The sequence below is a fragment of the Amblyraja radiata genome, chromosome 3 (genome assembly GCF_010909765.2).
Source record: "Amblyraja radiata isolate CabotCenter1 chromosome 3, sAmbRad1.1.pri, whole genome shotgun sequence".
NCBI classification, from domain to species: domain Eukaryota; kingdom Metazoa; phylum Chordata; class Chondrichthyes; order Rajiformes; family Rajidae; genus Amblyraja; species Amblyraja radiata.
The window spans coordinates 12,883,107-12,900,260 of NC_045958.1; the positions used below are offsets into that span (position 1 = coordinate 12,883,107).

Here is a 17,154-nt window from a genome sequence, read left to right on the forward strand (position 1 = left end):
TTCTTTTTAAACTATAGTTGAACTAGTATAACTAACTTTGAACTCTTTATGGATTTGGCAAGAGCACAAAATACATATTGCTGAGTAATATAAATTAGACCAGTACATGCCAAAACCCACCATATTACAATAGATTATTTATTTTTTAAATCATGCTTCTTGATATGGGCAACATGGAGAAGGCTTGAATTTATTGCCCATGTCTAATTGCTCTTGTGAAGCTGGTCGTAAGCCACTTTCTCCAACCACTCAGTCCTTTTGATGAACACTTCAGGTCAACTTATTGATGTCAGGATGTTGGTAGTTGCCAAAATGTTTAGCCATATTCATCTTGCAAATAAACCAAATGAATTCATTTCCAGCAGAGCTCCAATCCTGATTTCAGGTGCTGTATTTCTGTGGAGGTTGCTCATTCTCCCTGGGAGCATGTGGGTTTCCTATATTCAAAATACGCCTTCACCCCCTGCATATCCGTCCATCCCCTGCATATTCATGTGCCTATGGGTTAGTAGGTTAATATATCATGATATAAATTGCCCCGTGTGTTGATCTCTGATTAGAATCTGGGTGAATGCAGAGTAAACGAAACAGGGTTGATAAGTAATAAGAGCAGTATTAGGCCATTCGGCTTAAGTCTACTCCGCCATTCAATCATGACTGAACCATCTCTCCCTCCTAACCCCATTCTCCTGCCTTCTCCCCATAACCTCTGACTCCCGTAGTGTAGGATTAGTGTAATAGTAGCTAAATGTTTGATGATGTTTCTGTGCCAATTATTTCAATGACTTCGAATTCTGATGTCAATAAGATGAACATTTGTTCTTTACAACAGGATAAAGGCAAACCAACCTCTTCTGTCACTTCTTCAGGAGCAAAACCAAAGGTGAGAGAGAGAATAAAGTTTGTAATTTTCTTCAAAAAAAATCTTTTGGATTTCTTTAATAAAATGCACTGCGATTCTATCCCATCAGTCAAAGGCATTCATGCACACACTGAATAAATGTGATGTAAGTTTTCTAAAGTAGACCTCTTTATGTTGTTCCATCGTGGAATGGCAGTAGGTCTCATGTGTGATCACATCTAGGATTCCAGTTGTTTTGGTAAAAAACAAAAATTTGATTTTCGTGGACCTCCCATGCTAGTCAGGAGGAAACATGAAATAATTTTAAATATGAAGAAATGAACTGTAAAAGCTCATTCGGTTTGTTTCTCCTACATTAGTGTATATTTTGTATCACTTAACAGCTCAGGAACAGATTATTCAGCTCACAATGTCCATGCCGAACATGAAGCCAAGTTAAACTAATTTCCCTCCATCCCCTGCATATTCATGTGCCTATCCATAAGCCTCTTAAATGGCAATATCATATCTGCCTCCACCACCACACCCGCCAGTGTCTTCCAGGGACCAACCACTCTCTGGGTAAAACAACTTGCCCCACATATCCCCTTTCAACTTTGTCCCTCTCACCCTCAAGCTGTTTCCTCGCACCTTTAACGTTTCCACCCTAGGAAAATTGTTCTGACTGTCTACCCTCTGTGGCTCTCATAATTCTATTTACTTCTGTCAGGACCCCCCTCAATGTCAGGCAATTCGGAGAAAACAATCCATGTCTCTCCTTATTGCATATACCTTCTATTCTGGGCAGCATTCTGGTCAATCTCTTCTGCACCCTCTCAAATTCTTCCCATCCTTCCTGCAATGGGGCGACTCTATCCCTTAATATAACAAAACTTGAAAGTCTTTAATACTTGATCATATTTTTTGATGAATTTTAGATTTTCAGATCTTTGTAATTTTAATACTTATCATTCAATATAAAGAAAAGCAACACATTTTCCCCTTGCTAGTTGATAAAACTCGAGATCAAATCATTGGGTATGTCGCATAGAGATGGAGATAGTGTGCAATCACATCCAAGTGAAGTAACAAGTGAAATCATTTCTTAATGCCTGCTGCAGGATTGAGAATTTAGGGCCTTTGTATATGAATTCTTGAAATGTCTTTGCATTGGTTTCATGATACTAACAACATTGTTATCACAGACGATGACAGAAGATGATGTCCTGACGTCACTGTCAGCAGACCTTGTCCAAAGCTCTGCGGCTCAAGTTTCAAAATGCTCCGCTCCAGTTTCCCATGTTGCTGCACCACACTCAACGCTGAAACAGGTATAAATCCAACAAAAGGGTGTTAAAGAAAAAAAGGGGCAACGTCTGTGAATTATTAGAATTTACTCATGTTTTGCTTTTATAATTTGATTGACCACATGACCAATAATAGCAAATTTCGATCGGGGAACAAAGAGGAAAGCATATAAGATTCGACATTACCACCACTGATAAAGATGAAAGATTTCATTCTTTTGTAGAATGTAGAAACTATACTTGTAGCGTCTAGCACATTTAAATCGTGTCATGAGAGCAGACCAGTACAAGTCCCAGCCACAAAAGAAACCAGGAGAAACAAAATGAAAGCTTGTTATATCACGCCTGGCTCATAATTGTCAGAAACACGAGCAGGAAAGAGAGCTTGATGATCAGATGATTTTGCTCTCTTTGGGGAACCTAGCGCGCAGACACACACACACACACAGACAGACACACACACACACACACACAGACAGACAGACAGACAGACAGACAGACTCACTCACTCACTCACTCACTCTCTCTTCAGAAAATGTGGTTGCTTATTTACTTTCCCTGATGGTTGTGAATCTTTGAAAATCTCTGTCCAGTGACATAGACTTGGAATGCCCTGAAGCTGATCAGGAGGATAGCCCTCACCTCTAGCCTGGTTAGCCTCCAAAGGCAGAATTAGTTAGGTCCACTTCTAATTGAAGTTCCACTTCCATTGTTCAAGATAAATCTCTTCATGAGTACACATCTGTGGCCATGTTCTCCCCGCTCCCATTACTGTGGCCCCAACTGATCTTCTGAGCCAGAGGATGTCCATCTCGCACAAGCTTCCAGACATCACGATCTGAGAAATGGGAGACGTCCATCCACCTCTCTGGTTCCTCTGTCTGACTGTGCAAGCAGGATACAGCTCCGTCAGCTGTGCTGTGGCTTACTGTAGACTGCCATTTAAGGTTTCTCGACCTGGTATAGTTTGCTGCTGTAAAGTGCTGGCAGGCGCGCAGACTGACTGCATTGTTGGGAGCCTCAATGATTCATATGAATGGAATAATTAACCAGCAAGAATTCCCCAATGCTTTTAGACAGGAATTGTGATTTAAACCAACCCTGGTGCATTGATGTGAGTCACTGTGTGTGAACCTCCCAGCAATGGATCGCTGCTCCAAAACAGACATTAGCTGAACTTCACGACAGGACTGAGATTCTTCCTGTTTGCTTCTCTGGTGCGCAGCCAGCAAGGCTAACATCATGTGAAATTGCCTTTTTTTGTACAGGAGCCTCTGAAAGCTTCAACAGCTGCTTCTGTATCTGCAAATCAAAGTGCTCCAAAGGTAAGTGATAATTCAGACGTTGAATGTGAAATATGAGCATATCCATCACAGTAGAGGCAGGCCAGCAGCTTATAGTTTCATTTGCCACTCTGGCACTTCAAGTATCTGTCAATGTAATTTTAGGATCATACATCCACAGGCTCCATGGACACAGCATACAATTTGAAGATCCTGTTTTCTATTTAAGTCTCTGTCATGAGCTCACTTCCCAAATCTCCCAGCTGATGCAGTGCATTCCTGCTGCCCTGTCCTCTCTGTGCTCTCTCTCTCTCTCTCTGTCCATGGGTGGGTTAATACTGGTCAATGTGGACGTCATCACTTAATCATCGCTGATTAGCAACAAGTTGGCTTTCTGTATCCCTGTGGTGTGCTCTCAAGCTGCCAAAGTTTCAGCCTATTCTTTATCAGTAAACCTGGCTTTATTCATAATTATCAGATGCATGGCAGTGTGATTGACTTAAGGGCCTGTCCCACCAGCATGTGATTGCATGCGTCTAGCGCGACCAAACGTGGTGGCTTGAGGCGTACGGCCTCGCGGGGCCGGTCCCACTTCCAACCGCAGAGCCGTCTGGAGTTGTGCGGGGCTGGTCCCGACATCATACTCGCCAATCAGCTGGGCAGGAGGCGGGCCGACTGAATTTGGATGTCGCACGGCGTCGGGCGGTTACGTCGTCACGCAACGGCATGCTGGGTGGCGACGTCATCGCGCAATGCCACGCGCTAGGCGCACGCCATCAAGATGTTGCGTACGGCCTCAATGCGGCTGCGGGCCGGCAGGCCATTGCCGCGCGGAATTTTTGGACAGTGTCAGTTTTTCGGAGCTCCACGCGATCTCCGCACAACTCCATACGGCTCCGGCGATCGAAGAGGGAGTGGCCCCGCGAGGCCGTACGGCTCAAGCGACCACGTTAGGTCACGCTCGCCGCATGCAGTCACATGCTGGTGGAACAGGCCCTTAAGTATCGCACCCACAGTTGCCCTCCTGCATTGTAAATCATCACGTTGGAATGGGAGCCGGAGGCTGTTTCATTTCTGTGGGGCAGTCAGGCATTATTCCAGCCACATTTTCAGCAATACATTTCACTGCTGATTGTACAGATGAAGTTTAACTTGAATTTAAATAATGTATTTTCTTTTTAAAGGGTAAAGATCCATTTGACCTACTTGCAAAAACCCTTCCATCAGAGGCACCTGACAAATCAGCTCCAAAATATACTGGCCCTGCAGTGAAGGTAATATTTTTCCGCTGCTAGTTTCTGACCTCGAACCCTGTCACAACACGATATAGATACATACATAGATACATAGACAATAGGTGCAGGAGGAGGCCATTCGGCCCTTCCAGCCAGCACCGCCATTCAATGTGATCATGGCTGATCATCCACACACAGTATCCCGTTCCTGCCTTCTCCCCAGATCCCTTGATTCCACTAGCCCGAAGAGCTCTATCCAACACTCTTTTGAATGCATCCAGTGAATCAACCTCCACTGCCTTCTGTGGTAGAGAATTCCACAAATTCACAACTCATTGTGTGAAAAAGTTTTCCCTCATCTCAGTTCTAAATGGCCTGCCCCTTATTCTTAAACTGTGGTCCCTGGTTTTGGACTCCCCCAGCATCAGGAACATGTTTCCTGCATCTAGCGTGTCCAATGGCTTAATAATTTTTATATGTTAATATATCGGAGTATTTCCTGGCACAGCAAGCATACATTGTTACGCTTGAGATGATTCTGTCCCCACTCCAGTGATTCATTGTGTAACTAATGCATTGTACCTCCTGCAGTAATGTTTGCAATAATAATGTTAGTTTTTTCTTACATGTGTGCTTCTTATTCTTCCTTTTCAACATAATTTCCTTGGGTCTGCTATAGTTACAAGTTTGCATTTATGTAGCCCATCTAGTTTGCAACAAATGTTTCAAAGCAATCATAACATGATAATTTAACTATAGGCAGATGGGATATGAGGAGGAATGAGTCATTTGAGGAGGGATAACAATTAATTTGAAGGAGTTGGAGAATGCCCAAGGTGTAGGAATCACTGGGAGCATCTGGCTAATAGAAGGGAAGTTAGGTGTTAGGTCCGTACATAAATGAGAACTAGGTTATCGGCAGGATGAGCATTTCCTGATGAACCTGGAAGGAGCAAATAAAGGTTGGGGTAGGTAATAAGAAAGTTGAGATAAGTGCTGCTTTTGGGCCGAGATGTGGAGGAGGCTGAAGGAAGATTTCACTTGATGAACAAAGGAAGATATGTTGAAGCAACAAAAGTAGATAAATGACCGAGATAAACTTTGGCAATGCTGAAGCTTAGATTAATATTACAGCAATAATTAACATTCATAATAGATGGATAAACCCAGCATGCTCAAATAAACACTCATCTGTACTGTTTGGATGAGAGAATAAAGATAGTGGGAATGTAACAATCAAAGCTTTTGTTGCAGAGTATCAGAGGTATAAAACATCCAAACTCCAGACTACATCAGTGGAAATGCGTGAATATTGCCTAACTTCGGATGTGACAATGGAGTTTAGTTTAGTTTAGAGATACAAGCCCTTCGGCCCACCGAGTCTGCTCTGTAGCGATCCCCACACATTAACACTATCATACACACACTCGGGACAATTTACACCTACTAGCCTGTATGTCTTTGGCATGTGAGAGGAAACCAAAGATTTCAGAGAAAACCCACGCAGTCATGGGGAGAACGTACAAACTCCGTACAGACAGAACAAGGGGTCACAGTTTAAGGATAAGGGGAAATCGTTTAGGACCGAGATGAGAAAAACATTTTTCACACAGAGAGTGGTGAATCTCTGGAATTCTCTGCCACAGAAGGTAGTTGAGGCCAGTTCATTGGCTATATTTAAGAGGGAGTTAGATGAGGCCCTTGTGGCTAAAGGGATCAGGGGGTATGGAGAGAAGGCAGGTACAGGGTACTGAGTTGGATGATCAGCCATGATCATATTGAATGGCGGTGCAGGCTCGAAGGGCCGAATGGCCTACTCCTGCACCTCTTTTCTATGTTTCTATGACAGCACCCATAGTCTAAGTATGGCGATATAGTCTTGTCTGTCCTTGGGTACATATGTTTAAGACAATTGATAATCTCAGCTGAATTGATTTTGTAAATGCAACTTCATGTAATTTTCCTCGAGGCACAAGATATGGAAATTCAAGGTAGCTGTGGGGAAGTAGCTATTCCTGAACCTGGTTGTTGCAGTCTTCAGGCTCCTGTACCTGCTACCTGCACATTTGGTTGATTTTTAAAAATCAAAGTATATTTTCAGGAATCCGATTCTTCCAAGAAGAAAGCTGAACTTGTGGGAGAAACTGACGAAACCATACCGCCCGACTACAGATTTACACCGCCAGCTGATCCAAAGGTCTGATCCAATAATTAGTTTGCATTAAGTCGATACAATTTAGCAGCAGAAATTACCCTTAAATCACCATAATTATAGATATTCAAATATTAATGTAAAACTAAAGTTTGTATGCACATACGCCTTCCACTGAGTAATCACATTTGTTTAATCCAAATGCTGTGACTAATCAAATAATTGTTCTACCTCCTGCCATGTTTACACTGCACCAGTTTTTCACTGACGCGATGTATTGTGCTTTGACTATGCTGCTGCTTTACCAGTTTTTATAATTTCTAAATCATTTTGTTATCACATGAAGGGTTTCATTTAATTTCCCTCTTTGCAATAGGATAAAGGCAAAAGCAAATTGCCCGCCTCCTCTACTGGTGCAGGAACTAAACCAAAGGTAATAGAGAAGATTAAGTTTAATTCCTTCTGCAGTAATATTCTATAGGGTGCCACTGCAGCAGTTCGTGACTCTCCTAATCTCATAGTTCAAGATTCAAGAGAGTTTATTGTCATGTGTCCCAGATAGGACACAATAGGAAATTCTTACTTTGCTTCAGCACAACAGAACATAGTAGGCATGACTACCGAACAGATCAGTGTGTCCATATACCATTATATAAATATATACACACATGAATAAATAAACTGATAAAGTGCAAATAAACAGATAATGGGCTATTAATGTTCAGAGTTTAGTCCGAGCCGAGTTTAATAGCCTGATGGCTGTAGGGAAGTAGCTATTTCTGAACCTGGTCGTTGCAGTCTTCAGGCACCTGTACCTTCTACCTGAAGGTAGCAGGGAGATGAGTGTGTGGCCCGGATGGTGTGGGTCCTTGATGATGCTGCCAGCCTTTTTGTGGCAGCGACTGCGATAGATCCCCTCGATGGTAGGGAGATCAGAGCTGATGATGGATTGGGCAGCGTTTACTACTTTTTGTAGTCTTTTCCGCTCCAGGGCGCTCAAGTTACTGAACCGAGCCACGATGCAACCAGTCAGCATGCTCCCTACGTGCACCTGTAGAAGTTTGAGAGAGTCTTCCTTGACATACCGACTCTCCGTAATCTTCTCCGGAAGTAGAGGCGCTGATGTGCTTTCTTAATAATTGCATCAATGTTCTCGGACCAGGAAAGATCTTCAGAGATATGCACGCCCAGGAATTTGAAGCTCTTGACCCTTTCCACCATTGATATAAACGGGACTGTGGGTCCCCATCCTACCCCTTCCAAAGTCCACGATCAGTTCCTTGGTTTTACTGGTGTTGAGGGCCAGGTTATTGTGCTGGCACCATATGGTCAGTCGCTCGATCTCTCTTCTATACTCTGACTCGTCCCCATCAGTGATATGTCCCACAACAATGGTGTCATCAGCGAACTTGATGATGGAGTTCGCACTATGACCGGCTACGCAGTCATGAGTATAGAGTGAGTACAGCAGGGGGCTGAGCACGCAGCCTTGAGGTGCTCCCGTGCTGATTGTTATCGAGGCTGACACATTTCCACCAATACGAACAGACTGTGGTCTGTGAAGTTAGAAAGTGTGTCTAGGTTTTTCTCCATACTTAGTGCTGGGGTCAATATAAATGCTGATCTAATTATTGCATCAGATTGGAAGACCCCATGTTTTCTTTTTGGAAGAAATACAATTTGTGTTTTTGATTTCTTCTTAAAGTGATCAGGAAGAGAACTATCGCAGGTACTATGACAACATTTAGCGAGTACAATCGCAATGTTTAAGAAACAATTAGACAGGTACATAGATATGATAAGTTTAGGATATCGGCCAAACGCAGACATGTGGGACAAGTGTAGCTGGGACATGTTGGTCGGTGTAGGCAAGTTAAGCTGAAGGACTGTTTCCATGCTGTGCGACTGTGACTATGACTTTAAGAGAAAGATGAAATACTTGGAAAATAAGAATTGTAATTGAGCAGTAAAAGTAACGTGGCCCACCAATTCTCATTCATTGTCATCTTTTTATCCAGGCTTAGAATATTGTGCTTTTTACGTCCCGTTAGAGTTGATAGATTTTTATGTCAGTTTTTGGATCTGGCAACATTAAGAGTGTAACTTACTTAAGGAAAAAGACAGCTCAACAATCCTCTTTATGCAGATGATCCAAATAATTCTCAATATTCCCGATAATTTATAAATTTTTATTTACATAGTATTTTGTAAATATTCGTGAAAATGTATACATTGCTTTTACATTGTATTTCAAAGTGAATACATTGTATCTTAATATTTACACAAATGCTTTCTGATTTTGCAACCTCTGTGCTGGCGTTTTCAGGATTATAAAATGCAAGCAAATTTAAACCGACGCACCCACTCTTGGGCATGATCAGAGATTCATTTAAGAGGGACATTCACAGGAAATACTAATCATTCTGTCAATTGGTGATCATGACATGTGCAACTTAAAGAGAAGAAAGGAGAAATTCCAGGGTTGAGTTAAATTGCCACCACTAAAGCGTGCTTCAATATTGGGTCTGAAGAGGGTCTGAAGAAGGGTTTCGGCCCGAAACGTCGCCTATTTCCTTCGCTCCATAGATGCTGCTGCTGCACCCGCTGAGTTCCTCCAGCAATTTTGTGTACCTTCAATATTGAGGGTTTGAGGGGGGATCTTATAGAAACTTGCAAAATTTTTAAGGGGTTGGACAGGCTAGATGCAGGAAGATTGTTCCCAATGTTGGAGAAGTCCAGAACAAGGGGTCACAGTTTAAGGATAAGGGGGAAATCTTTTAGGACCGAGATGTGAAAAACATTTTTCACACAGAGAGTTGACAATCTCTGGAATTCACTGCCACAGAATGTAGTTGAGGCCAGTTCATTGGCTATATTTAAGAGGGAGTTAGATGTGGCCCTTGTGGCTAAAGGGATCAGGGGGTATGGAGAGAAGGCAGGTGCAGGATACTGAGTTGGATGATCAGCCATGATCATATTGAATGGTGGTGCAGGCTCGAAGGGCCGAATGGCCTACTCCTGCACCTATTTTGGAGTGGAGAAAATAACCTGCTCCTCAACACCTTAAAGACAAAGGAAATAATAATAGACTTCAGAAAGAATAAAACGGACATGGTACCATTAATTATCAGAGGGGACTGTGTGGAGAGGGTGGCGGATTTCCGCTTCCTGGGAATCCATATTGAGGAGGACCTGACGTGGAGCGTGAACACCTCTGCGCTGCTGAAAAAGGTCCAGCAGAGACTGCACTTCCTGAGGGTGCTCAGGAAGAATAACATCACTCAGAGACTGCTGCTGTCCTTTTATCGGTGCTCCATTGAGAGCATCCTAACATACTGTGTATGCGTATGGTACACCAGCTGCACAGCGGCTCAGAGGAAAGCGCTCCAGAGGGCCATTGACAACGCCCAGAGGATTGTCGGCTGCCCTCTCCTTACCTTGGAGGACTTACACAGTTCCCGCTGCATCAAAAAATCCCAGAGTATTATAAAGGACATTTCCCACCCCGGACACTCCCTGTTTGAACTGTTACCGTCAGGCAGACGGTACAGATCTACAAGGACAAGGACAAACAGACTTAAAAACAGTTTTTACCCCATTGCTATAAAGGCACTAAATGTAGCCGCCAAGGAACGCAGGGGCGATACATACTAAGAGACTGTGAAATCGACAGAAGGATGTAGGGCTGGGTGTTTATGCGTGCTATTTTTATGATATTTATTTTAGTTGTTTATCTTTTTTTAAATATTTTACCTTGTATGTATCGTTAGCTTTTAGAAATGTTTGAATGGTGCACTGACTGGCTGACATTTTACAATTTTGTTGTACATGGTTCATGTTACAATGACAATAAAGAAACTATTCTAAACTATTCTATTCTATTCTATTCTATTTTCTATGTTTCTATGTTTGAAGATTATGTTTTATGCCCTTGAAATATTTGTGATCGGTTGTAACTGCATTTATTTACTGTTCCCACAGGCGATGGCAGAGGGTGATGCCGTAAAGGCTCTGTCAGCAGACTTTGTCGAATGCTCTGCCGCTCCCGTTTCAAAATGTTCAGCTCCAGTTTCCCACACTGTAGCGCCGCCCTCTCTGCAGAAGCCGGTAAGACTTGTGTCATAGTGTTGGGGGACTGAAGATGGGGAGTATTGTGGAGCGAAGGAGATAGGCAACGTTTGGGAGAGGTAGGAAGGGGCAGCATCTGCAGTTCCGTTTTTAACACTTTGTCGACTCCACTGCGATATCTCCTCAAGGTATGCCTACTTTGAAGAAGTTCTCCTCTCTCCGGAGACAGTTTCACAACCTCCTCTCTAACTGCTCCCCCTCTGTGATTCCCCCTTCCCTCCTACTCTACGACTCCTCCCCTTTCTACCTCTCCCTCAGCCCTCGGGACTCCTCCTCCTCCTTTTTCCTTTCTTCTCCCCGCCTCCCCCCATCAGTCTGAAGAAGGGTTTCGGCCTATCTCCTTCGCTCCATAGATGCTGCTGCACCCGCTGAGTTTCTCCAGCATTTTTGTGTACCTTCGATATTCCAGCATCTGCAGTTCCTTCTTAAACACATGGGGAGTATTGTTCCTGGTCCTGGTTTTGCGATCTTGTTGGTAACAGCCAATTACCAAATGCAGTTTTTTTGGCCAAGACTTGTAAGGTAGCAATGACATCCTTGTTTATTTATAAAGATATTCCAGGAAGGACAATGGACAAGAATGGCAAGGTATGAGAAGCTTGGATGATGAGAGAGGTTGTAAATTTGGTCAAATAGAAAAAGAAAGCATATGTAGGATTTAGCAGGAAGAATGAAGGAAATTGAGGAATATGAAGGAAAGAGGAAAAATACTCGGGCAGGGAATTAGGGCCCGAAAGGGCTATGAAATGTCATTGACAAGTCCGATTTAAGTGAATTTCATGGCATTTTATACGTACTTTACAAACTTCAGGAAGAGGGTCGGACCACTCAAGGATAAAGGCGGAAAGTTGAGGGAAGCTATTGTAGAGGATTCTTAAGGATAGGATTTGCTCATCTTCGGAAGAGAATGGGCTAATTAGGGGCAGACAGCATGGTTTTTTTCCAGGGCAAGTCATATCTTGCAAACATGATTGAGAAGGTGATGAAGTTGATTGGGTGGTGTGTAGGGCAGTGGATGTTATCCACATTGACTATAGTAAAGTATCTAACAAAGAACCTCATGGTAGGCTGCTACAGAAGAAATAAATTGCATGGGATCCATGCTGATTAGGTAGTCAGATTAGAACTGCTTACCTGTAGATGACAAAGGGTAGTGATAGAGGTGGTGTCATTCTGGTGGCAGTTCTGCGACCAGTAGCACTCTGCAGGGATCAGTGCTGGGGCCTCTGTTGTTTGTGATTATGTATAAATGACTTGGATGAAAATGTAGGTGGGTTGGTTAGTAAGTTTGAGGATGGCGCAGAAATTGGTGGAGTTGCGAACAGTTCTTCAGGCTCTGCAGCCTAATACCGATGGAACTGGAAGCCTTCTCGGACTGTTGTGTGCCCCACCATGGGGCGTGGACTTAACATTGGAGCGGATCCCTTGCCTGGGATCGCTCCCACCGCCACCACCGTGGACTTACCAACAAGGGCTCGCAGTCTCGGGTGAGGTTGGTCGGGAGCTTCAACGTCGCGGAAGACTTGACCAGCCCCGATGCGAGGTTCGATCGCCCGGTGTGGGGGTGCTGACATCCCCCCCGATGCGGGAGCTTGATCACCTTGACGCAGAGGGCCTGAACGCCGCCGGCTACAGGAGTCAAGATCATCCCGTCAATGAAGAGCTCGAGGCCCCTGACTGAGGAAGAACAAAAGGAAGGATGAACTTTATTTTGCCTTCCATCACAGTGAGGAATGTGTAGGAGTCGCTGTGGTGGATGTTCATGTTAAAATGTGTTTTTGAGTGATCTGTTACTTTTAATTGTACGACTGACCTGGCCAATGAAATACCTCGTATGTTGCAAAACATACTTGGCGAATAAAGTGTGATTCTGATAGTTTGCCACAGGTGGTGGTGGAAGCAAATGTGATAGTGGTGTTTAAGGGGCTTTTAGATAAGCACATGGATATTCAGCTAATGGAGGGATATGTCTTGTATGTAGGCAGAAGGGATGACTTTAACATGACATCGTGTTTGCCACAAATATAACCATATAACCATATAACAAGGATATCATGAGATTAAGGCCGTTCCTGTGCTATAATGTTCTATGACAGTTTTTGTTAGTATATTGAACAGAAGTCAAGAAACTAGATATATTTTCCATTTGTCATGCAAAGTGGATTCTGCATAGGTCATGTGACAAAAATTACTAACTTCATTAGTAAAATAATTATTACGTTTCCTTTGCATCGTTAAGTTCAGATAAAATATATCCCATGCTGCTAACAAAAATAAGGGAGGAAATGGTATGATTTCTCTTTGAGGAAGAGTAAAAAAAAAAAGCTGAAATTTGTGCTTCTATTTGAAGAATCTATTCTAAATGTGATGAACCCTGTATTTCTGGATAAATTCATTCTGTCTTAGAACGGAAACTAAAAGCAGGCATTACTGGAGAGACTGGGAGGAAACAATTAATGTTTGCTACACTTTTAAGAAATCATACACTGAAAACCATAACTGTTTCCAATTTAGGTGAAAACTATTGAAATTTTACTTTTAATAGAATAATTCTGAGCAGTGTACATATAGAATTACAAATTAGGAGTCAATTTAATTCTAAAATTGCAGCAAAACCCTTTAAATTTCTATATCATTAACAACTTTAGCTTAGAAATTACAGTTCACATTGTCATTTTGGTTAATTACTTGATATCTTATTCCACATAACAATTCTAAGTTATATTGTGATCGATGCCACTCCTTTACTATTGCTATCATATTTATGGTGTTAGACGTGGTTTTTAGAAACCTAGTGCAATTGAGATAAAAGTTGTCAATCTAAAATAATTATTGAAATGTTCTTGTCACCAGGTACCTCTGCAAGCATCAACAGCTGCCTCAGTATCTTCAAGTCAAGGTAGTACTAAGGTGAGTGATGAGAGTAAAATGTGATAAGAGGGTGTCCTTGTTTGTAGCAGAAATTGAACCTGTGGACTATTGAATAATTTATAGAAAGAAAGGATAAAAATAAATTGATTCCATTGCTTGGTACTGAATTGAGAAAAGGCCGATCTGCTCTTTGGAAGTAAATTTCACCATTGACTGTGCAAATCAGATACAATTAGAAACTTTCTGGGGGTTTTCAACAGTGAACTGAAATGTTGCTCTATAATGTTGATTGTACTCGTATTTTGATCTGTGGCAAGTGAAATTAAACATTGGCAACAAGTGGATGTTGGTGGGCTGGGCTGGTTTCCTCCCTACTTTGCTTCTCGTGAAAGCCAGGGTGAATAAATTGAGGAATGATGGCAGCAATAATTTAGCAGCTGAATTTTGAACAGCGTTCTGTGCATTACTATCCACAACCTAGATGTAAGGTTAGTGTGTGGTGGATGAAAGCCTCTTGTCAGATGTTATACAGACTCATAAACATGTAGTGCACTGTAACAGGCCCATTGACCACTCCCTCTGTGCCGACAATAACAATGCCAACCTCTGCTAGTCCCACTTGCCTGCATTTATTTCATATCCCTCCATACCTTGTTTATTCAAGTACATATCCAGATGCCTCTTTAAATGTTGTTACTGTTTCTACCTCTACCCCTCCTCTGGCAACTTATTCCAGATATGAACCACTTTTTGTGTGAAAATTCACTGTTTACTTCTCCTTTAAACTATTCCCTCTCACTAAAACCAATTTCCCCAATCATATTCACCCCTATCATGGTGTATATCTATATTCACCCGTATCATGGGAAATAGATATTGTCTATTTACTCCATCCATGCCTCCCAATTTTATATATCTATCTCAACTCTCGGCCTTCTTCACTCCAGAGAATATTGTTGCAGTCATAGTCATACAGCATGTAAACAGGCCCTGCAGTCCAACCAAGATGCCCCATCTACAATAGTCCCACCTGCCCACGTTTGGCCCATATCTGTCTAAACCTTTCTTATCCATGTACTGGTCCAAATGTCTTTTAAATGTTGTGATAGTATCTGCCTCAATGACCTCCTCTAGCAGCTTGTTCCATATACCTACCAACCTCTGTGTGAAAAAATTGTCCCTCAGGTTCCTATTAAATCTTATCCCCTCTCACCTTGAATCTCCCCCTAACACCTCAACCTCTATCCAATCTCTCCTTATATCTCAAGCCCTCCAATCTAGGCAAAACCTTCTAGAATCTTCTCTGTGCCCTCTCTAGTTTAATCATATCTTTCTTATAACGTGGTGACCAGAATTGCGTACAATATTCTCAGTACATCTAAACAACATTTTGTACAACTGTAATGTGATGTCCCAAGTCTTATATTTGAGGTCTTGCTGATGAAGGCAAACACACCATAGTCTTTCCTCAACACTCTAACAACCTGTGTTGTCACCTGCAAGGAACTATGTACATTTCCCCAAGCTCTCCCTGTTCAACAACTTTCCCCAGGGCCTTGCCATTCACTGTGCATGTCCTACCTGGGCTAATTTCCCAAAATGTATCATTTTGCCCTTGTCGGAGTTAAATACTATCTGCCATTTCCTTGCCCACTTTCCCAGCTGATTAAATTCTTGTTGCAATATTAAATGTTGTATTTATCCTTGGTAAACCAGCATCTGGAGTTCTTTGTTTCTAAACCATTAAATAACCTTGTTCAATGTTCCCTGTACCACCAATTTTGATGTTGTCTGCAAGCTTGCTAATGTTAAAACATTACTACATTCTCATCCAAATCATTAACATATATGACAAACAACATAGGAATTAGCACCAAATCCTGCAACACACCACTGATCAGAGGCCTCCAATCTGAAAAGCAACCCTTCATTACTGTCTAAGAAGGAACTGCAGATGCTGGAAAACCGAAGGTACACAAAAATGCTGGAGAAACTCAGCGGGTGCAGCAGCATCTATGGAGTCTGAAGAAGGGTTTCGGCCCGAAACATTGCCTACTTCCTTTGTTCCATAGATGCTGCTGCACCCGCTGAGTTTTTCCAGCATTTTTGTGTACCTTCATTACTGTCTTTTGGTTCTTAAATCAGTCAACTTTGTATCTAATTTGTTATCTCACCCTGGATCCCATGTGTTCTAACCTTCCATACCAGCATACCGTGCAGGATCTTGTCAAATACTTTGCTAAAGTTAGACAACATCTACTGCCCTGACCGTGACAATCCCCTTGGTTACCTCTTCAAAAAAACTCAAATTGGAGAGGCATGTTTTCACACTTTGAATTGGAGTACATGGAATAATTTCAAACTCAGGACCATTATGGATAGACAAATAGCAAGGACTGAGATCAGTCAGCTTTGAAGGAAAGTTGCACTTTCATTGCTGTAGACTTTGGACATGCTGCAGATAAAGTTTGAGACTAAAATAGAAGTGAAAATGTATTTCTGTAAGATTTAAGTTGGTGCACTGATTAAGTGCCAGTCATTGTTTTGGCACCAAACATGGCCACTTGAAATAACATTTGCACATTGTGGTATTGGTTCATTAATAGGCTCACTTTCCGCCTTTTAACTTCCACCTCACGAGAAGCAAATTCAACCACAATAATTGATTTCTAATTCGCCAATCTGCCTATAATTTCCCCCCTTCTTTTCTGTGAAAAAACATTGAGTATAAAATGCAATTTAGTTACTTTTTTCCCCCCAAGAATGTGTTCCTCTTTATTGTCAGAATATGTTTCTAATCAAGTCACAAATGTCTTTTGCTTTGAAAGGATAAAGATCCATTTGACCTGCTTGCTGATTCCCTTCCATCAGAAGCACCAGACACGTCAGGTCCCAAGTACACTGGTCCTCCAGTGAAGGTACATGTTTAATGAATTTCCTGTCACTTCATAGGTATTCATCATGGTCTCTTTCTTCGTAAATTGAATATGTATCTACTTGTGTGATATCTCCCATAGGGTAACATAGTCCGACAAATATAATCGGTCTCCCAAAACTTTGTCTGTGAATGGCCTTCCTCTTACTGTATCTTATGTTGTCATATATTTGGAAGTGAATATATATTTATACGTTGCCTCTCAGTAGAAAGCTGAACCCATAACTTCCTGATAGAGTTGAGTGAATGCCAGCACTGACTGAAGGCTGATAACCTGTTCATAAGCTTCTTGTTGCCGGAGATGAGACTAAGGAGGCATGAAATTAAAACTTTGTTGCCCAAGATGATCTCGTGCATGAGGTTCTGTTTATTTAGAGGGAACCTTTGTGGTCCAACATTGTA

The 17,154-nt window shown here is 42.1% G+C and overlaps 1 protein-coding gene across 39 annotated transcripts in view; it reads left to right on the top strand.

The window, feature by feature from the left end:
- Positions 1 to 17,154, top strand: part of cast (calpastatin) — a 174,194-nt gene that overhangs the window by 145,015 nt on the left and 12,025 nt on the right. For 29 of the 39 annotated variants that reach the window (XM_033017307.1, XM_033017317.1, XM_033017334.1 and 26 more), the window contains 9 exons: positions 833 to 883; positions 2,047 to 2,172; positions 3,417 to 3,473; positions 4,616 to 4,705; positions 6,768 to 6,863; positions 7,195 to 7,251; positions 10,800 to 10,925; positions 13,800 to 13,856; positions 16,646 to 16,735. The exons of 1 other annotated variant lie outside the window; for it this stretch is intronic. In XM_033017307.1, coding sequence (XP_032873198.1) covers positions 833 to 883; positions 2,047 to 2,172; positions 3,417 to 3,473; positions 4,616 to 4,705; positions 6,768 to 6,863; positions 7,195 to 7,251; positions 10,800 to 10,925; positions 13,800 to 13,856; positions 16,646 to 16,735 — 750 coding nt within the window. The remainder of the gene's footprint in view (positions 1 to 832; positions 884 to 2,046; positions 2,173 to 3,416; positions 3,474 to 4,615; positions 4,706 to 6,767; positions 6,864 to 7,194; positions 7,252 to 10,799; positions 10,926 to 13,799; positions 13,857 to 16,645; positions 16,736 to 17,154) is intronic. 9 more of the 39 variants (XM_033017332.1, XM_033017338.1, XM_033017341.1 and 6 more) reach the window with 6 other exon arrangements.